General features: G+C 36.2%; 1 protein-coding gene across 4 annotated transcripts; it reads left to right on the forward strand.

Moving 5' to 3' along the window:
- Positions 1-605: 605 nt before the first annotated feature.
- On the forward strand, positions 606-21,167 carry LOC119794397 (phosphatidylinositol 3-kinase regulatory subunit gamma-like). Of its 4 annotated transcripts, XM_038301937.1 has the most exons (13): positions 606-1,201; positions 3,658-3,768; positions 3,807-4,304; positions 6,619-6,771; positions 9,479-9,584; positions 10,510-10,608; positions 12,897-13,077; positions 13,205-13,327; positions 14,795-14,937; positions 15,033-15,209; positions 15,471-15,542; positions 15,718-15,879; positions 17,417-21,167. In XM_038301937.1, exons 3-13 carry the CDS (start codon positions 3,923-3,925, stop codon positions 17,604-17,606), a joined length of 1,788 nt encoding a protein of 595 aa, XP_038157865.1. In that variant the 5' UTR covers positions 606-1,201; positions 3,658-3,768; positions 3,807-3,922; the 3' UTR covers positions 17,607-21,167. The 4 variants fall into 4 exon arrangements, with proteins under 4 accessions (XP_038157865.1, XP_038157864.1, XP_038157866.1 ...); XM_038301936.1 differs by having other exon boundaries at positions 3,658-4,304; XM_038301938.1 differs by having other exon boundaries at positions 3,658-4,304; positions 13,208-13,327.
- The last annotated feature ends 1,821 nt before the right edge of the window (positions 21,168-22,988 follow it).

Consider the following 22,988-nt stretch of genomic DNA (forward strand, 5'->3'; position numbering starts at 1 on the left):
AAATAAAGTAGATTGGATTGGATTGGATATTTTTTACATTCAAATAACCTAAACAGGAGAGATGGTTATGTAAGCATTTCATTAAGATGGAGAGGTAGTGAAAGAGTTTAAATTTCAGTTATTTGACTTACTTTATAACATTATACAATTTTATTTCTTTTTTTTTCGCTAAAACAACTCTGAAAAAGTCCAAACATAGTTTCTTCTCCTGCAACCCTAATTTGTTCCTGTGATTATTCAACCTGGGCAGCCACGGAGAAAGATGGGGTTTTGGGGGTTGGTGGGTGTCTGGTTTTGTCTACAGTGCCGGAGCATTTTTTTAACCAGTTACTTCCACACCACTTGTGTCATTATGCTGATCTGTGAAGTGGAACGTAACGCAGTCGGAGTTGAGAGGTCAGGGGCTCCTGCTGCCTGGAAACATACAGTCTAATATTAGAACATTTCCTTGATTTGTTAGCAGCATCTCTGCTGGCTGCTGAGCACATGGCAACAGGCCGACCAATTGGATTTCAGGAAACTACTAAGCCCCTTCCTCTGTATAGCAACAGTGGCATCCTTTCCTTATTTATTTATATAGGAGTTTTTTTCCCCCTTGCTGTCTCATTCTCATGCCTCTGTCCCCCTACAGTGCATTCACACAGTGCTCTTAAACCATGAAAAAGAGTTGCAGAGTGAGGAGCAGTGCTGCTTCAGAGCTACATTAATGCAGTTTTCTCTATTCTTTTACCTTCTTTTGTTATTAGATCTAAATTTTAGACATTTGTTGTATTTCTCTTTAGAATGGTCTTTAAACATCACTGGAGTTTTTCTTGCATACTGCATTTAAAAGTGGAAGTGCAGTCAATTACTGAACGGCGTTGATTTTTTTTTTTAAGAAGACATGACATGCAGCCGTGTGGAAGAGACGGTAAACCTGGAGGAATGACAGCGTGGGAAAATATGCCACTTCAAAAGGACAGATAACACCCAAGTGGAGAGGATCTGAAGAAGATGGAGAGCTCTAGAGGAGAAGCTTCACGGGATAGGAGGAGCGGGAGGTGGTGAGGGGCGGAGGGACACAGGATGGCGTGAGGACATAGGCCGGTGGTTGGTTTGATCGGAGCCACGTGTGCGTCCGGCAACGTCTCTTCGCCGTTTCATGGATGTTGATGAGACACTGGTTTCCCACGCTGTCCCGTTCTCCTCTGTCTTGGCCCAGGTAGGTGCATGCTGTCCTGTTTGGGAGAGCTTCTTGATGAGGTTTCATTTCTCTTTTTTACCAGGTTGGTCAGATGATTCCCAAACCAAAAGTTGCCATTTTGAAAGTTCTCTGCATATTCTGCATTCACAGCTCTTCGTCATTCAGAGCTTAGTTACAGGATGATGGAGGGGGAGCTTGAAGGCGTTGGGAAAATATGGCGTACATCAGGTGTCCCGTTATCGGTTCTGGATGTGACACGGTCAACAAGATTTAAAAGAAAAAACAACTTTTCCAGATAAACACCAACAACAACAGAAAATGTAGAGATATAACCGAATTACTGACATTTTCAAAATGACGGCGTATAATCGGACTTCAGTCAAGCGGTCTAAATTCTCTCCGTTGGATATCCTCAAAGAGAAAAGGAAAAAAATCAACTGAACATTTCCTCGCCATTGCTTTGATACATTTAAAACCTTCTTTGAACGTCAGCATATTTGCCCAATTTTGCTCTTATAAAAGCAATTCTGAAAACAAAGATATAATAAGGAAATTAATTCACAGCAGTTTGGAATATTATTTAAAAATACAAAAATTAACTATAATTTAAAAGCAACTAAGTTGAACTCTCTTATATGAATATTTACTTATTTTGAACTAAATAGTACAGAAATTTAAACAACTGTTTTATTTTTAGAACAAACATCTTTATTTTGGATAAAACCAGATCCAGAAACCAAAAATCGTCTCAATACGCACTCAACACGGTCAACCAAGAGCGTAAATCTATGGCGACTTAATGGCTGCATACCATACGAACTATTTGAACAAGACGCCATTTTCCACTCCCCAGCTTTGGATCAGGGAGGATAGCTTCAGTTGATGAAACTTGCATCTGCTTCTTTGGTTGAAAAAGAGCATTCTCTACAGTCATCCAAACACAGCACTGAAAGAACTACATTGGAAAAATGATTAGTATTCAGTAATAGACAGTAAAATCAGAGCCTGTTGCAGTTTATCTCAAATCTGGGCATGATGCTCAAAAGGATTAGATCTTTTTTCTGGAAGCAGAATATGTTTAATTGTTTAGGTAAAGATAAATACTGGTAAAATTAATAAATTATCTTTAAGTTGCATTTAACCTTTTCCCCTTTCGTGCAATTATTATCCTTTAGGATAGAATGTGATCAGTCATGTGGACTAACTCTTTAAACATTTGCTTCAAACATAAGAATATAGTCATTTATCTATTTTAATTCCTTGTAGGGCAACTAAAAGATATCTGCAAACAAATCCCCTCCATAAGAGGTTACACTGTGGAGAATACAGCTGAATAAAGCGCTGACTAATCCACTGCGATGGGATAGAAGCAGAATTTAGCTGCAGCCCCCCCCCCCCATTCTTTATCACGTAAAGGGCTTCCCTCTTTAATTCTGTACATACATGATGTTTGAGTCTACAGATAAGATCCTCACTAATACTTGACAGGGTGCAAATTCCATAGAAATCCAATAAATCCCAATTGGGAAACAGTTTATAATATATGTATTTTTTTTAATGCTTTCTGAAATAAAGACTGCGGATACAGTAAAATGTTTGTTTTTAACAAAATAAAATAAGATAAATGACTGCCTTTGAGTTTATTGCCTTTATTTCTAACTAAGCAGGCGAAGAGAAGAGAAGACACCTTAACGTTAACACTCCTTGAATAGTATAATTAATTTGTTTGATATATATATATATATTAATTAATATAAATATTATTATTATTGTTTATTATTATTATTATTATTATTATTATTAACCAAGTCTTTGGTTCATTTTTTTTTTAAACTATAATACAATTCAGTAAATTGGAAAAAAAAACATTAAAAGCAACCAATCCTAGAGAAAATTGTTTTAAAATACTATTTTTTTACTAAATAAAATATATTTCTTTGTTTGTATACATCTATTTTTTATCAGTAAAAGCTGTATTGTTAAACACATTTGTTGATATGGAACCCGGCTACTGCAAAAATCGTTAATGACTGCCCGAGACAAAAACAATGCAGTGTTATATTATCTTTTTCTTCAACTAACACAAAAAATATATATATTTTACAAGAAAGAGTTATTTCTATCATTAGATTCTCAAATTTTTTCAGCCAATCTGTCTGTGTGATTGGATTGATCCGAAGTGTCTTTAGGCAAAAAGTGTTAGGCTATATATTTTGCTGCTATATAAATAAACCATTCTGATTTATATTTGGGAAAATATTTTAATTCTTATATGTTTTACAGATAAACTATCAAATCAAAGATATAAATTAAATGGGAAAAAATGATGCATCAGAATAACAGCTGTTAGAGAATAAATAATGAAAATTCTGAGCATCATGTCATGAAATGACGGCGCTGCAGTCTGGACTTTTTATTCCTTTAACCAGATGCTTTTTTCCTTTTTTTTTTTTTGTGGTTGTTCTTTGAATTAGGCATCATGGGAAACGTTTGAGTCATTGATGAAGACATCAGGAGTTTATATATCTGCATCCTCCAGCTCATCTGCAAGCATAAAGACATACGGGAATCAACCATTTTGTTTAACTGTTAGCTCTGATATGACTCCCTTTAAGTAAGCTACAGTAGAACTGTTCTTGAGCAGAAAAGCTCTATTTAAAGACAAGCCCACACCGGATCTATTGGCAATGCCATCGCCCTTCTCTAAGATGTATTTGAAACCATGGCTCAGCAAAGGGCATGTGTTCTATGCTGGCAACACTGAGCAGCCATGATCGCTGCATGTCCACCATCTCCTTCAGCCATGAAGTTGACTCTAAGCTGATCGTATGTGGTCAGCAGCGCAGTGGCAGAAAATTCCACTTCAACCTCAGTAAAACCAAGCTGGACAATTCAGTCAACCTTGTGAAAATGGCAGCAGAGCATTTCCAGCTCGGGACAGACGAAGAGCTCCAGGCAGCGTCATCGCTAGCATCCCTCCATCTCAGGGACGGCTTTGGGATCAGGAACCCTACCAACATGGATGAAAATCCAGAGCCCGACCCTGCCCTGCCTGCGATTACCTCATCACCTCTCAGCCAATCACAGCAGCATGCAGAGATAGCTCCACAAGCAGATCAAGGTAAGATTAAAAGTACCAGTTCAAGAGTTTGTAAGAATCACTAGAGATGTTCCAGAGCAAATATTGGTTGAAAAGACATGATTTACGTCCAAACAACGTCTACATTTGGTTGAAAAGTGAAAGGTGAAAAATAAGATGCTGATTGTTGAATGGGTCAATTATTGGACTAAAGCAACCAAACACAGTCCAATTTTCAACACCTATTTCTGGACTAAATCAAGACTGACAGATCGACCAGATTCAGCCTTAAAACCTGCATCTAAATGATGCCTGGTGTGCTACTCAAAACCTGTGAATATAAAGCCGGATATTATTTCTTGCCATTAAATTTCCAAATCAATAATCAGCAGATGGCAGAATTTAATATCCTCAGTGGCTGATCTGTTAAAAATTGAGTTTTTATAGGCCAAACAATAAATAACACCCAAATGATCAGGTTTGCAAAATGACGTTAAAGTTCAAACCTTAATGTTGCTTTTCTTTGTTCAATAAGCCTGATGAGAGCCTAAGGATATGCCCCGAATTACCACACAGAGATAAGTGCTGTCAGATCTTCATATCTAGATGTTAAAACAAAACAAAAAATGTCTACTCTTGTCTATGATCACCAAAAATTGCCCAGAAAGCACATTTTAGGCATTCCTTAATAGAGTATTATGGAATAATTCACAGCTGTTTGACTAGATTATTATATTTTTTAAGAAAAAAAGAGTTTAAAAAATGTATCTTGCTGTTATGTATGATGATGCAGTTCATCCAGCATTACTATAACTTTGCTGAGTTGAGAGTTTCTTGAATATCTGATGCATTGGTTTGTTTGACTTTTTAATATGTTGGGTCTAATATTCAGGAAAGCCCTTTATAAACAATCAAACAATATTAATAAAAGCTAAAAAATAAAGTTAATTTAAGTAAATTTTCTATGATTTTTAAATGTTTAAACATTAATTTCAGTTTCAGTTAAATCAACTAACTGTGTCTTAAAAGAAGAGATGTTGACTATATAAAATTAAAAAACAATTTAAAAGCGGTTTCTGTGTGTACAAAACATTGAAGGATTCATTAAACAAAAACGACTCATGCTGGGAAACGCAATCGAATGTTCTATAATTTCACTGAGCTGCAACGCAGTAGGCCTCTACCGCACAGCATTCTGGGGGATGTAGTCGGAGGAAAGGTCAACCTCTAAAACTAAGCAAGGTTTTTAGTAGAGCTGAGCTATTTCAAAGGTTAAAGGTTACATTTAAATAAGGTTGAGATAACAACCTAAATTCTTCCTTTTCCCCCCTGGTTGTTATTTCAAATAGATCATAGAAAAAAATGATTATTATTCATGTTGCCAAAATGAACGGCTTGTAATATGAAACATTTCCAGCCATTATGCACAGCCTTAGTTCCAACAACTATTTATAAGGAGAGGGATCTGAAATGCATGTCACATTTTTCAGTCATACCCTTCTTTTTTTCCCATGAGTTTCATTTTTTGTACAACTAGAAAAAAAACAAAACAAACAAGCCTATTTGAGGGGTTAACGTGACAACTTTCAAGGGGCATTAATAGTTTTTTGCAAGACAGCATAGAGCCGGTGTTTTATTACATACAGATGCTATTCAGCTTTTAATACCAGACAAGTTTTGACAGAGCTGCACAGTTTGAGGGCATGGGCTTGTTAGTTTGTGCCTTTCTTATATTACAACAGCATACGTATGATTCCTCTTGCATAAGGCTCCGCCTGCAGCAGCGATTTAAAACATCTCAAAGCATGCCATCGCAAGTGCTGAAAGGATAACTTACATCAACTGTTAACAGCACCTCTCACTGCACACATATATCAGCACATAAGCGCATGTATTTATGAAAACAATCCACATTAAGTATCATTCTTTCAAGAAATCCATAGCTGACAACTTCTCACATTACAACTGGATTTATAATGTTCCACCCACATGTGCAACATACAGGATAGCAGCTCATCATCATAAGTTTGCCAGACTGACATGGCATCTCAATGCAGACAGCTGTTGTTTGTTAGGCGAGGCAAGGCGAGGTGGAGGGTTAAGCAGAACTGGGTCTGGCTGAGTGTGCCCAAGTGCTGAGGAGTGCCAGTTCTGGTATTTTAGGCAGTCAGACAGTGTCACCTGTCAGCACACTAGTCTGGACAGAGTCTCCTGCAAGCTGTAAGACAGAGTGCCGCAATATCTCCTGGAGTCTAGTTGGGTGACCCGCAGTGTGTGCAGACAGCCATAGAGTGCAGGTGGTCACATACTGAGTGTCTAGTTCTGGCATTGCGGTTAAACCTAGGTTGCTGTGTAGTTGATATTTCAGAGTTCCTGGAAACAGAAGAGGGCCTAAACGACGACAAGGGGAAAACTTGCATAAGAGGAAGGGTTTCAGAGGAATTCTCCCCCCACGTTGCTCAAGATCATGTAAATCCTGACCTGAAAACCAACACTGGAGAAGAAGAAGGTACCCTACATCATGTATTTGTTCTACAATTGTTAGTTACTTATTCCAGTCAATAATCAGTTAATAATCAGCTTAATTCCAGTTTAAAAATATTGATTTGTCTGTGTAATACATCACTTTGTTTTCCTTTGTCATACTGATGCATTAACTCTATCAGCCGTAACTGAAAATGCACGTTAAGTGGATTTGTATTTGACTGGTGTTCAATACAACCAACTGGTTAATTCATGTACTACAATTAAGTACTTTTTATATAAGTTGAAAGTAACCAATACAATTGTTCATAACTAAAGCACAAAGTTGTTTTTCTTCCATTTCTTTTGTTTTATACTTGTATGTAAAATGTTATGGATAAATCAACTAAAACATCAAAAACAACCTGAGTAATTACAAAATGGAATTTGAAAAACTTCATAGCTGACTTAATTTATTAAGGAGGGATTACTCTCTATGATCCTGAGGGAGAAGGAAATAATTGCCTCCTTGGCAGCAGTAAACTCCAGTTAAGTGTTTGTGATAACTGTCAATGAGTCTTTCACATCAATGGTGAGATTTTTATTTTTCATTTTTGGCTGAATTATTAAATTCAGGCAGAATCATTCAGTTCAGCCACATTGGAGAGTTTGTTTGAGCATTGGAAGAGCTGCTTTGGCACATGCAACAGCCCCTGAACCCAACAGTCCAAAACCCTGACTGAGAGGCAGGGTTTGCCTGATATTAGCCAAAAAACAATTATAGGAATATTTTGGCCTGCATCTAAAATCTCCCATATATAGATAGAAGCACTCCACTCTATATGAAGTTTATGAAACCCATTGGTTGATGATAAATGTGTCAGTTGTATAATATACCAATATAACAATACTTTGTTTTTGACTATTGTTCTCTGGGTAATATAATTTGAATAATCATTTTCTATTATGCCACACACACAAAAAAAAAACACGTAATAAAAGTATAGATTTGCTGTTGTTTAACAGAGCAATTGTGCTAAGACCATGCTAGATAAATATTGGTATCAGGCAAAACTCAAAACGAAAGGAAAAAAAACTCCCTTTTAACAGAAAGAAACCTCCAGCAGAACCAGGCTCAGTGTGAGCGGCCATCTGCCAAAGCCGAGACAGAAGCACAGATACAGAAAAAAGCAGAGATACAAAAGGCAACTATCAACCAGCTCCGTCCAGGAGACAACACCCAGAGAGATGAGCTCCAATCCAATTCTGCTACTAGTCACAGTAAAAAAAAAACAAAAAAAACAAAAGAGGACCACACTGGAAACAGACCAAGCTCCAAAATCTATAAACAGAAATGTCGATGGCAGCTGATATTTCTCTCCAGGATGCAGTCACAGCCAAATAGGAACAGACCAGATGAAGCTATTATGATGAGAAAAGGCAGAGAGAACATTAAGTCATGAGTGGAACTTATACAGAGTGCAACTTGGACAAATACAGGATAATTGAAGTATATAGAATGAAGCAAAATGAGGAAAAGTTGTCCCTATGTTATCCAGCAGCCCAAACATATAGCAGCACAAGTGCAGAAAATAGCTTAGGAAAGCCTAAGTATTTTGGATGAGGTTAAAGAAAGGTAGAGCCACAGTGGAGCCAAGGTAGAGCCGAGGAGAAACATCTGTCCGGATTGAAGTTCTCCCCACTAGATCGGACTGTTAACGCTCCCCCTACCTCTCTACTTACTCAGCGACTAAGCAAACATCACTCTTTTTTAACTATAAGCTTTATCAAAAAGGATAAACGACCATGCTGAAGTTTTAAGCTTAGCCTTAACGGTAGACAGGGTGTCTGCCTCACGGACTAAAACTGGTATTTGGTTCCCAAAGAGAGGAGCCTGATAACTGAAAGATCTGCCTCGCATTCTACCTTTGGAAATTCTACGAACCACAACTCAAACCTGCAGATGGAGAGTGAAGTGCTTTGTTAGGAACATGAAGAAAATCTGATCCCTGATATAAGATGGAGCTTGGCCATTTAAGGTTTTATATGTGAGAAGGAGGATTTAAAATAATTTTCTGGATTTTACAAGAAGCAATGACGGGAAGCCAGGATAGGATAAATATGATCTCGCTTTTTTATTTTCATCAGAACTCTGGCTGCAGCATTTTGGATCAGCTGAAGGATTTCAATTACAGTTTGTGGACTTCCTGATAGTAAAGAATTACAATAGTCCAGCCTTGAAGTAACAAATGCATGGACTTGTTTCTCAGCATCACCGATAGATATGTTTCTTATTTTTGCAATATTCCACAAATAAAATGACATTCTAGAAGCCTCTTTGAAATGGGATTTAAATGAGAGGTTCTGTTAAAAAATAACACCAAGATTCTTACTTTATTATCTGAGATCAATTTAAACCAAGCCAAATGCTTCTTTTTTAGAGACTCTAATCCATGGAAAATAACTTCTGTTTTTGATTCTCCACATAGTGGATAATAGCTCTAACTAAGGGTCACTGGACTCACAAAGGTTTAGAAATGACCTTTCGACCCCTCTGATACAAATACATGTCAATGACTTTATCAGTTACTAAATTTCTTCAGAAGGAAGCATGAATCAATCAATAATGGATCAGTTTCAACAGAATTGTGAGAATCATGTTTAAAAAAAAAAAGAAATTGTTAATTAAAAAATACAAAATCAAGAAAAAAATGTCCCTGTTATTTATTTTTTTTTGCTCTCCTTGTGGTTAGGTATCCCATTAGAGAACAACATCACCATAGCTATGGCAGCCTCTGACAGCAGCAGTGATGATCATCAGCTGGCTGAAGCAGAGTGGTACTGGGGCAACATTTCAAGGTAGGAAACATTTATATAACATGTTCCTTACAGTTTTGAATATAAAACTTTCCTTCAAGCCTCAGTCACTATTTACTTTCTCTGCAGTCCTAAAAAAATACAAAATAAAAGTTAGATTGTAAAAGACATTTTGTTTCAAGACTGTCTTCTGCTTATTTTTAAATTAAAATTAAATTATTTTTTTTTGTTAGTGTGTTGGGGTTATATCCTTTATATCCAGTTTTATTTCTGATTAAGATTAAAATATGTTTCAATGAGAACCTGGCCAAACAGAGTAGAACAAGCGTTGTCTAAAATCAAACACAAATTACCTACAAATAAAAATCTTTTAAGGGGTTTCAACCTGTTAAATGAACAAGAAGTCATCAAAACAAAGACGTAATTTAATTTTAAGCATCTTTTATGGAGTTTTATATGAAAAATTTCAGTAGGTAACAAAGTTGAGCTATATCTCCACAGAGGAGTATGATTCATTACTTTGTAAACCATTAGCCAAACTCTTAACATACAAGAAGATAAAGGGTCCTAAGATGGAGCCCAGAGGATCTCCCTTGGGTACTGTGAGAGGAAAGAAAAGTCAGTCAGCATGGTCAAGGCCTGAAACAGCTGATTGAATTGTTATTCATCAACTATATAAAAAAAAAAATCCAACTTATTTAGTCAATGTAAAAAGTTGTATCATGGAATATACGGATTCAAAAAACATGCAAGAAGCTGAGAGATCAACCCACTCTGAGCATTACAGCACATTGGTGTCTCAGCATCTAATTCATTTAATACAATGGAAGGTCCTGCTTCACCTTTAAAATAAGTTTTAATTTGTAGACTCTTAACAGTTTTATACTACAGCCATGTTTTGCAGATCTTTTTTTTTCAGTCTTTTAAAATCTTGAAAAAACTAATATTTTTTATCTTTTTTATCTAGAGAGGCAGTAAATGAGATGATGAGAAACACCCCTGATGGTACATTTCTGGTACGAAATGCTTCCAGCAGAATTAAAGGGGAATATACTCTGACACTGCGGTAAGTGTTGATTTAAATCTTAATCTAAAAATTTATTGTCTCAAAAACATAGAAATGATTTTTTTTTTTTTTTTTGGTAGAGCTATTCCGATGCATCAGCGGGCTGAAATTTGTGGGTTTTTTTCTTGTATCAGTATTAGCCAATACATGCATGCGTTCGCAAATTTATTAGTGCATTAATCAGCATTTATTATTTTAAATATAGCTGCAAAAGTTTTATTATAATTAACATATCACAGAAATGGAACCAGCAAAAGCAATATTGGCCGAATGATTCAGCCCCCCCCAAAAAAGAAAAATTAGGATATCAGGGATCAATTAGACTGATGCCGAAATAATCGTGAATCAGCCCTAATGGTCGATTTCTATTTTTTCCCCCCCTGCATTTTAAACATCTTTAATGTGACAGCTGAAATAAAAAATCTCCTTAGCAGAGATATCTAGGCCAGAGTTCCACTCCCCTCCCAAACTTGTTGCTGTAAGCTGCTACTCAGCTGTTGTTAATGGCTGAAAAAGCAAAGTTTTTCACAACCTTTTTTTTTTTTTTAAGAAAAACAGCTAACAGCTGCTGAAGGCAAGCTACCTGTTGTTATTTCAAAAGATAGATGTGACTTTAAAATGTTTGACACAAGCTGCAATAGTAACTGTACAGTAGCACATCTGCTGGTAACAGAAACAGCTTATTGCAAGACCAAACTGGGAGCAGATAATCAAGCTCGAAAATACGCTAAAGCACAACTTTTTACGAGGCAATATTAACTTTAGAAAAAACTGGCTTGCAATAAAAGATGAGTAACATACAATATACTGTACATCTAGCTGTTGTTTAAGGGAGCAATAAGCAATAATGGCACCTGCTGTTTCAAACCAGTACAACAGACAAAAAGTCAAATTTCAAGATGATGAATAAAGACCATTCAGCCAAACTGTTGTGGAAACATTTTTAAAGGATGCTCAGGCTTCTTGGGTATTGTTAAGATTATTTCGGGTCCACTTCTGCTGGCTGTGCTGCTCTTTTGCCAACATAAAACACTAAATGCTCTATCCTGGGAACTTTCATATGATTGGCTCATGGGCCAGGAAGTAAACATTGGGTACACGCAGCACCAAACTAGCTCTGCACTATACCTCTAGGCTTGAAAGGAATAAAATAAAAATAAAAAACCTGATTGAGGCCTTTTTAATGGAGAGGAATGATTATTTAAAAGGAATGTTACTTTTATCCCAGTTTACAAATGACAAATAAATGACTTTATTCATTTTGTGGTTTATGTCCCATTCAGTGGAATCAGAACCAGCTGGATTTCAGATATGGAGGTTTCCTGATTACAGTTTGGCAGCAACTGCAGCAGTTGGCAGCAGAGAAGCTACAGGATGCATTTCACTTGTGCTTTTCCATTCATGTAACATAGAGTACAGAAACAGAACTCCAGCTTTTTTTCATAACCAACATTCTTGTAATTACTAAATCATGTATATTTGTAACCCAGTCCTGCTATTTTACCCTCAGGTTGGTATACCTTCAATTTTCCAATTGAAGTTAAAAACAGATATTTGCAGCTTGATTGGCCATGACTGGTGATGCGTCAAACTGGAATTGAATCACAAAACAAAAAACTGAACTTTTCCAAATTAGTAACCAGAGCTTATTCAGGTTCTATCAAGTTTCAATGGCAACAAAATACTGAGTGTAGGCAATTTAAAGCATTTTAGTATCAGTGAGGTGTTAAACATAAAGTCAGGGGAAGCAAAAACCGTCCAAAATACTAAAACAAAATTTTACTCCCCTACAGGACCTTTCTCATTGGAAATTGTCCAGTATAGCTACAGAGTCCATAAATATCAACAGATCAGCTCTAGACGAAAAATCTTTTTTAAGAATTTTGGAAAATGTAAGACTTTTACCAAATAATTCTAAGCTGAGATTTATGGAACCTTTACCAGATTGTGAAAAAGGGCAGTACTAATTCTTTGTAGCATTGGTACAAACACTGTGACTAGGGCTGTGAGATATGGATGAAAATTTATAACAATAAGTCTCTCATATGCAAAATTAGAGATGACTTTTTTTTTTACCAATCCATTTTTTTTTCTCTTAAAAATGCTGTGTGGTTCTTGATCAGCTTTCAGTGAATCATAGGAAACTTCATTAGATGTATTTTCTATTAATATTGACATGGTGTCTGTTGTAATACATATTGGTATTGCTTTAGTCCCCAGCCTTATTTTTTTTTTAAATCCAAAAATTTAAAAATTGACATGAATGTTTATTTTTTGCACCTTTACAGAAAAGATGGGTACAACCGGTTGATAAGAATCTTTCATCATGAAGGAAAATGTGGTTTTTCTGAGCCACTGACCTTTCCGTCGGTGGTAGACCTGATCCAGTTCTACCGGAAGAGGTCACTAGCTCAGTACAACTCTAAACTTGACATAAGGTTACTTTACCCAGTTTCCAGATACTATCAGGTAGGTGTTGACTTTTACTGATTTTACTGATTGTCAATTATAATTACTGGTCTGAAAAAATATCAATCAATTTAAAATAAAACCAACCAAAACACTCCTGCAAGATTTTACATTCTTCTATGTACAGCAGCATGTGATGGAGATTGACATCGCTGCAATTGGGGAGCAGCTGAGGATATTTCAGGATCAATACAAGGAGAAGAGCCAAGAGTATGACCACCTATTTAAGGAGCTGAACCAAACCTCACAGGTACAACACAACAACATTTATACAAATTCACAGTTCACCACAGCATCACTGCTGTATTGTACAGCCCAGTTTCTTTGGTATAAAGGTGTACTGATTGAACACAGCGTCATGACTTAATGTGCATCACAACATACTTTAGCACACCTTTGAAAAATGACACAATGAGAACATAGGTACGACTTTACTTTGCAATATGGGAGCATTATGGTTTTAATTGACCAGCGATCGTTTAATATCAGTGTACAAATTTTCAACAACAAAAAGGAGATAGAGATAGAGGTATCTACTTGGCTGTGGCTGAGGGATTACTGACCGGATGCCAACTGCAAGCCTCCAGGATTGATTGACAGCTGGCGTGACGTATACTTGCGCTGCAAGCTGGATTATAACGGGATCTGAGTTTTCAGTCTCACAACAAATCCATCTTGAAAGACCCCCACTAATACTCCATCTCCAAACAACCAGTGAGGCGGACCAATGACATACCAGAAGTGTTTTTTGGGGCGGGGCATGCAGGAATGATGACAGTGAGAAGGGCCTAGCCCGGGCATTACAAACATGGCTAAGCAGGAGGACTCACAAGTCGATGCCACAATTGACTCAGTCTTAGCTAGAATAGCGACAATTTCTTGTTTAAAGAAGGAACAAAGAGAAGCACTATGTGCATTTGTTGATAGGAAAGATGTCTGTGCTTTTTTTCCGACTGGATTTGGAAAAAGTTTGATTTATCAACTTATGCAACGTCTCGATTCGCTGCTACGATTGGCTGAAAGTGTATTATGGAAGGCAGATACTTGCTGCCAGGTCCCCCAATCAGCTCGAAGTATTGTACTAAACGCCCCTCTTTTTCACGGACAAACTGAACGGCAGCCATCCCAAATTGTTAACGTAGAACTTAACTCAGTTCTACATGTATCAAATGGCAAAAGCAGAGCTGATATTTCTCTCCAGGATGGTGTCACAGCCAAACAGGAACAGACGAGGTGAAGTTACTGTGAGAAAAAGCAGATAGAGCATAACGATACAGATTGAACTAACAGATTCTTCAAAGTGGAAGAATAGAGATTGAATTAAGCAAAATGATGCAGGTAGAGGTCCCTACTGTATGTCCTCCAGCAGTCTAAGCCTATAGCAGTATAACTATAGAGATAGCCCAGGATAACCTGAGCTACTCTAACTATAAGCTTTATCAAAAAGGAAAGTTTTAAGCCTACCCTTAAAAGTAGACAAAAGAAAACAACCAAATCTTCAGTTGGTTCTATACTTTACACTTTTTAAGCCTTAGAACATAACACAATAACAATTAGTCTTGATTTACTGTTGACCAAATAAAACAAAGACATTATACTGAATTGTTCTAAACCCTGACTTTAAAGATGGGATATGTACCGAACCTTGATTTTTGAGGACCATGACACTCTTGCGCAGAAAATTGGGATTTTAAACCCTTATTTCTCTCTTTTATAGGAGCTTCAGAGTAAGAGAACAGCAATTGAGGCTTTCAGTGAAATCATTCGGATATTTGAAGAGGAGTGTGAAACTCAGGAACGTTACAGCAAGGAATACATTGACATGTTCCTCACCTTAGACAGTGGCACAAAAAATGAAAAGTGAGTTTCCATATTAATTATCTTTCAAACCCAGTCCCATCAACAGCGGTTCGTGTCCATATATGTACTTCCTTGTATTTTCTTTTTATCTGCAGAATTCAAAACAACTCAGATGAACTGCAATCCAAGGTGGAGGAGATCCACAACAGCAAGAAGATGCTGGAAGAAGAACTAAGGACAAAAGCTCTAGCTCACATGGAGGTGGACAGAAAAATAGCGAGGCTGAAGCCTGATCTTGTGCAGCTCAGGAAAATCAGAGATCAGTACCTCCTGTAAGTTTCAGTAACACATAGGCAGGTCATACTAAACTCAGAGTTGAATTACTTCTAGCAAAGTGTTGTAGCATATTTTCTCTATTAGTAATAAAGTAGTTGAAAACTATACATTTTAAAAATAAATCTGGCCAGAAGTATATTGCAAATAAGTATTTCCCCATTACTAAAACGAAAAGCTCAGAAAAACATTCATACAGTAGACTAAATGCAAAGCTCCACATTCTTTAGATTTCTAACCTTGTTTTGAAAATTGTCCAGGTGGCTGACCCAACAAGGAATGAGGCAGAGTCATATTAACAACTGGCTGGGTGAAGCAGCTGATGAAGAGGAGTAAGTGTCATTTTTGATACGGATAAAAGTTCTTAGCTCTAAAACCTCCATTGATTACATAACATCATACCATAGACAAGCAATGAGATGAGGATTTGCTAAGTTTTCCATTAGATTTCTTGAATTTAGCAGGAATCTTTTTCCTTTTAGCTAATTTTATCTGTCTTTATGTAAGCCCATACACACTTGAAGATGACAGCCACCAGGAGGAGAGGAGTTGGTACGTCGGAGGTATGAGACGAAAAGAGGCAGAGGAGCTGCTGAAGGGAAGGCGAGATGGGACGTTCTTAATCAGAGACAGCCAGACTCAGAGAGGTTCCTTTGCTTGCTCTGTTGTGTGAGTATCTTCATATCACCTATTATAAAAAGTGTCAAAAATTAAACCAGAGCATTTGTGTTACCTTTTATAAAATATGGCTAATTTTCCATTATTGTGTTTTATTAATAAGCCTGTGTTGTGGAACTGGAAATGCAAATCTCTGTACAGTCTTTTTACTTTCTAAACCTGGATTATCCACCTCTGCTACAAAAATGCATTACAGAGCTTCTGATGATACTGCCACCGGTTGCCAAAACACAAAACTGCAGCATTCTTCTGTTGGTTTTCTTAGCTTATGTAGCGTGGTACAGAATTAAGCTGTCCTAAACTACACATTTAATTTGAAAGACGGCTTTATTTTACTCCGCAAAAAGCAAAAATGTTTCTTTTGACATCAGAGTTTGCCACACCCATATATCAGCTTCATTCTGTGAATGACCAAGAGCACACGGTGACATTTTGAACATCTGCACCAAAATATAAACAATAAATCATATCCTCAGCATCTATTTCAGATCACTTTCACTATAAAATCTATAGCAAATTTTCTCAAATACAGGCAACCAATCATACTTATCAATCATTTTACTTTACTCAAATTAGTTTTAATCAGATCAATTATGCCCTACTTTAAGCTCATTTAGTCAGCTTGATGAACTACTCTCAAACAGTGCAAGTGTTCTGTCAGATCAGCATACCCCATTAGATCAGCATACCCATAGTCAATAAGCATGCGCAAGACTAAGATTTGCTTACGCAGATGCTAGTTCTGCTTATCCCTTTAGTTTTGTATGAAAAATATACCATAAGCTACCTCGACAGGCGTGTATCCCTTCAGTCATGTACAAAAACAATTTAGGGTCAGATCGCCATATGATTCAAAAAACAAAAACAAATAAATCATTTAATAGGTTTTTTTGTACATGAGGTAGTTTAAAGTGTGTTTTTCATACAAAACTTAAGGGATAAATGGGTATTGACTGTGGGTATGCTGGTCTGACGGGGTATGCTCAACTGACAGAACACGGGCTCAGTTTACTCCCCAGCCATGCGCTCATTCAAGTTAGCAAGCTACCCGCACTAATGAGCCAAAATGTTATTTACATCTAAAAATTAACTAAAAATTGTTTTAAATTTGTTAAAAATAATAAATATTTGAAAATTAAACAACACAAAACTGGCATTTTTTTTTATTTGGAAATAAGAAAACAGTTTTCCAATATTGGATTTCCTATTTCTGAAACCAAAAACAAATGGCCAGCATGTGCAAGTACCACAGAGATCAAATATCCTACCTAAAACTAACTTCATTGCAGTAGAATTCAGAATTTGGTCAGATTTCTCTAAAAAAAAAAAAAAAAAACATTTAAGAGTATGTGCATCTAGTTTCAAAGATAAGGCAATCAGGAAATAGTAGCAGTCTTAGTTTTAATTTATTTCTGCAAAGTGCATTTGAAGTTCAATTGTTTATACATCATGTCAGAAAATATGTAACAAGCATATTTTGTTTAAAACCTACCTGAAAACATAGAGTGACATGTGATCCTTTGTGCAGAGTGGATGGCGACGTCAAACACTGTGTGATCTACAGGACGTCTACAGGATATGGCTTCGCTGAGCCCTACAACCTGTACTCATCGCTGAGGGAGCTCGTCCTCCACTACCGTCACACATCACTGATCCAACACAACCAGCAGCTGAATGTAACCCTGGCCTGGCCCGCTTTCAGTGAGCAGTCCAGCTGAGACACACCAGCACACCACCATGATTCCCAAAGTTTCACAGCATAGCACAGAGGACACAGTTACCAAGCTTGAACAAAGTCCCCGTTAGAGATTCACAGCTAGAAGAACTTACTCTGATTGGTTTTTCACTAAAACTACTACAAAGAACAGCGGTTGGGTTTTATTAGGATTTTAACCAAAGAAACTTCTACTCTGATTAGGTCCCAGACTTAGTCTGCAATCCTAAAAGTGTGTAACTGATGTTTCCCACAGTAAAGTTAGGCCTTTCAGATGAAGAGGTATCCAGTTAAAGCTGTCTGAAGAAAAAGTTACTATTACTCGTTTACTATTTCTGCTGCTTAGTTCCTAAATTTTCTTTGATAGTTAACCCTCGTGTTATTGAACATAAATAAAATAGATTCCTCTTTATTATGTCTTATTTGAAATTAGGCAGAAATATAAGACAGCGTGAAGATCTAACAGAGATTTATTTCTTTAAATAATTCTGGTTTAGATTAATATAAAAAATAACTTTATATTTCTTTTCTAAGGATTTGGACAGAAGATTTTTACATATTTACAGTATAAAAACTCTTTATCGCTAACATTTTACAAGACTAAAACTGTTGGTTTAAAGATTGTTAAGAATTTGTGAAAATGGTGCCTTAAAGAGTTTCGCTCCAGCTATGATATTCATAGTACAGACTTTTTGTCTGATGAAATCAGTAGGTTGTTTCCGATTAAATATATAATTTTAAAAATTCATAGCGATCATTAAAAAGAAGCAATAACCTCGATTTAGATGTAATGGAAGATTTTAAAGAAACCTCAGCACAGATCCATATAAACATAAAAATAAGCCTCTATTAGAGGCTGTACTATTATAACATAATAACAGAAACATACATAAAATGTGGATGAGTCAAAGTACCATTGCAAGCAAGTAAGCTTTCTGTGCAGAGGAGAATTGAAAGCAATATGGTGGCTTTCCTGCATTTATTTTAGAAATTGCAATCAAAGTTTTTAATAGTCTGCCGAACAATTTTACTTTTAATTTGGATACTTTTAGGTTTATTTTAGGGATCATAACTTGTTTTAGGGCAGCTGCCATTTTTAATTACCGGTATTCTGACCATGAAGCGAAACACCAGCTACAGGCATCTGAAACCCACCATTAAATACTACTTTGTTTTGAAGAGCAGTTGTTTCACTAAATGTGAGTATAATTACTGTTAGTGAACCTGATAGAATCGCTGTTTTAGCACAGATCATCTTTACTTTAATTACCAAAACCCTAGTTTTTTTGTAAAGATCAACACAGATTTGCGCTACCTGAACACCTAAACCTGTCAAGTTGTTGCCATTTCCTCTAATACAATGTTAATATTCAACAAAAGTCTAATTGAAAAGATTCAAAAGACATAAAAGCTGAAAAATATCTTTATTTGCATTATTTTGTATGAGCTTTTAAAAGGTGACAACACATTTAGCAGCAATGTTTCCTGTCATTGGATGAATATGCTAACAAAAATATATGAATAGTTTGTTCCACACATTTTTTTGGTGAAATTATGCATTGAATAAAAAAAAAAGTTTTCCATTATTTGAGAAAAATCAACCTTTTTTAACGGCTGATACAATTTTTGATTTTTACAAAGCTCTGATTTGCTGATGCAAATTATTTTTCTAAAACATCTTTTAATGCAACGGAAAAGATTGTTTAGTTTATATCTGTATGGACCAAAAAATGGTAATCTCTTAATTTTTATTGCAATCAATGAAAAAGATTTGAAAATATTTTGAGGTTTTCTTTAAATGTTTCTTCTTTCATCTTTAAGAGTTGAAGGAGGGAAAACTGAATTACCTTGACTTCTGACTGGTGCATCTCTGCTTTTTAAACATGTTAACCATCGGTACCAGTGGATAGGTTAAAATAGTTTTTCAGATCAGCATACTGGAAGGGATTCAAGCCAGATGAAGTGTTTGTTAGCTATCCGTTACGGTCCTTTAATAAATATTAGTAACCTAAAACGTTCATGATAATTCAGTAGCATTGTGATGTAAGACACAGTACAGAGCAAACATTACCTCCTAAAGCTTTAAAGTAGTACTACCTCAGTTTGAGGTAAAACTCAAGTTTTAAACACTGTGTCTAAGTAAGGAGATTGTTAGTTTAAAATTTCCAAGCTTATTTTCTGTTATTATTATTATTATTATTATTATTGGGATTATAATAAAAGAATTGTTTACATTTTAGACCTATCCAGGATTATTTAACTCTGGGGGAAACTGATCTCCAATCCAGAGGCTTTGGATTGTGCAGTCTGAGTGGAGATGACACATCACTTGTGGATTACAGTTAATCGTTTTAATCTGTTTGTGAAGAGGGAAAATTGAATGGCTAGTTCAGTTCTCTCTTGAAATTAAGATAAATACTTTGGCGTACATAATATTTGTTGATCTCTACCATGAAGCGTCACTTTTATTGCACTTCTCTCTTAACACGTGCTTGATTGTCTTTACGTACTGTCACTCGATGTTGTCAGTTCTGTTAGACTGTTACCTGCCGTGAAGTGAGTCGGACAGATTTTAGCTTTTCTGGTTGTGAAAAAACAAAAATGTTATAAGTTGCATGATCTAGTTATAAAGCATATAATATGTTAGGCTGGGTACTGTTTAGAAACCAGTTTTACTTCAACAATGTTAGCACCAGCTAGATAAGACACTTTCTTTGCTCTTTACCTCAAACTAATGTAAAGATTTTTCCTTTCCTTGTGCAATTTGTGCTTGTCATGATTTGTTGTAGTTTTCCCTTAATGCACCTGTTTTAAATGACACACTGGGAGCCTGCCTGTCTGCAACATGTTTAAAGTTCAGTGTGCCTGTATCCACATCCGTCTGTTAGTTTTGCACAGTATTAAAATGTGACGTCTTGCAATGCACAGGTTTGGAACAAACCAATGGAGTGAGACGAAAAGATTCGACTTGTATGAAAGCAAAAATAATTAGGATGTCTGCCCCTTATGGTTCATGTTGTGTATTTGTACTTTTGGCAGACTGAAATATAAATATGTTTAATCATTTCTTTAGAGACGGGCTGTATATCCGTTGATTTTGTTGCACAAATCCCAAAAAATAAATAAGATTACATACGGGTTTTATGTGAACAAAAGCAGGCATGACCACTGATCTGTGGGGTTTCAATCTAATGCATAGCATTTGCACAAGAAGTATCTTCACATAGTTGCAGATACTTTCCTCATGTACACCGACCCTTTTTCTGAGGCAGGTGGACATGTCATATCTGTATATAGATCTATGGAGAAAAAAAGTTGCTAATGAGATTAATGTGTCGTAGCATCAATGAAAAGATATTGTAGCGTCTTTATTTAGATGACTACAAATATATAGTTGATATTTTCTGTAAAGTTGAATAGTTTTGTGCCCAATTTGGTCTTTTTCTGTGTCATTGTTGTTTTTATGAATGATGTTTTATCACTGTGCAAACACAATGGAAAGTGTGAACATGTTGAGATAAAAAAAAAAAGAAAAAAAGAAAAGCTGCTGAGAGAATTTAGGCATGATTTCTACTTCATGACAAGAAAACTTCTGACAAAAATCAAGATGCAACAGCCTGCTGTTGCAGATGAGCAACAAAGGAAAACATGCCACATTTTTTGCCGTGTTTTTCTTTTTTAAACATACTTCTACGATTCAATTTGGCAATCATTAAAAGTTTACTTCTTGTAATTAGTACCAACGTTGGAAGTTTTTTTAATGTCATTATGCAAGATACCAAGGATTTATGGCATGAAAGAATAAATCCATTGAAAGAAAACTATTAGTAGACGTCAACAGCTGGTTTTGTTTATTAATAAATATAACTTTGTGTTGGAAAGATGACTTGAGAGGCTTGATTATTCAGAACAGAGGAAGAACAGAGTAAGAGGGATACAGGAAGTGTAAATGTAAGGGTTTGATAGAGTGGTCGACTCAAATTATCTTTAGGAAATAATTAAAAGAAGGTGCAACGTGGATGAATGGAACATTATTGCAACCTAGAGGATGAAATCAAAACTATTTTAGAGGTGCTTAATTTATAGAAATAGTTTAAACTGTTTATAAAGGTGACAATTTCCTAATATAGGGCACTTAATGTCAATGAATAACATGAACAAGTTCATTTCAGCTTTTAAAAATGTGAATCCTTCAAAAGATTCATTTAAATTTTGAAAGAAACATATCAATTGTTTATTACTGTTGAGTTGGATTCTCATGTCTTACAGCTAAAATAACATTATTACATAGAGCAAGATCAATAAGAGTAAACGGATTTCTAAAAACAGAAACACCAGGCTGCTGAAAAGTATGTTCATGTACCCTCACTCGTAAATCTACCATAGGTCCTTTTTCCACTCAACCTTTCATTAATATAGACTAAATGAGTGACAAGGACAAGTCCCTACAAGGAGTGGCAAACCTCAGAGAACCTGGTTGTTTTAACAGTTCTCCATTTCCAACTTAATTGATGGAAAGTTGAGTGGAAGGAAAAACTTGGGATTAACAAGGATTCATTCATTCATTCATTGTCCTGCCATTGTGGATTGTGGTAGAAATAGAGACTTTAATAAGATCCATCCACTAAAAGCTTCAGGACATGAATTAAAACTCAGCGATTCTTTTGTAAAGCTTAAGGCTCTGCATAACTCTAAACCAAATCAGGTGCAGTTTTTGTTTTAAAAGGTGGCATCTTAAAGGCACACCATGTAACATTTGGCCACTAGGGGCACTAGACCTGTAACTGCCCATATTTTCTCCTCTACTAAACATAGAAAAAAAATAACAAAGATAAATGACTGTATACTAGGTTGTTAAGTGTTAATAGTTGACAAAAGATAATTGGTTTTACATCTGGCTTATTCTTTCACCCTGCGGCAACGAATTAATCCTTTCCATGATCGACTCTTTTTTTTCCTCAGGCATGATCCCTTTCCCGTTTTCAGAAGGTTTCAACTTTTTCCTTGCCTCAGCCATAACCTGTAGCTGAGCAGGAAACATGGTAGAGCAAAAACAATAGCTCCATTACTACATAAGAACCTGTGGCCGTAAAGTGATACGTTCTTCCAGGTCACATGATCTGGCCAACAACAGTGTGTCTTCTCCCAGTTTGCACAGCAGGTTTTTCAAGAGGGGAGCCCCAATTGTAGCATTGATATTGTTAAGCGCTGTATATTGGCCTGAGGAACCATTTAAAATAATTCATATCCATCAACTGTTTAGGTCACAAAGTGTGCCTTTAAGAAGAAAACACCACACCCAGAAATGCAGATGAGCCGAATGCAGAAAGCAACCTGGGCTTTCTGAATGCCTCAGCGTGACGGCCTCAATGCTTCGATGTAGTAA

This window comes from Cyprinodon tularosa, unplaced genomic scaffold, assembly GCF_016077235.1.
Source record: "Cyprinodon tularosa strain WSP-4 unplaced genomic scaffold, ASM1607723v1 ctg478, whole genome shotgun sequence".
In the NCBI taxonomy this organism is placed as follows: domain Eukaryota; kingdom Metazoa; phylum Chordata; class Actinopteri; order Cyprinodontiformes; family Cyprinodontidae; genus Cyprinodon; species Cyprinodon tularosa.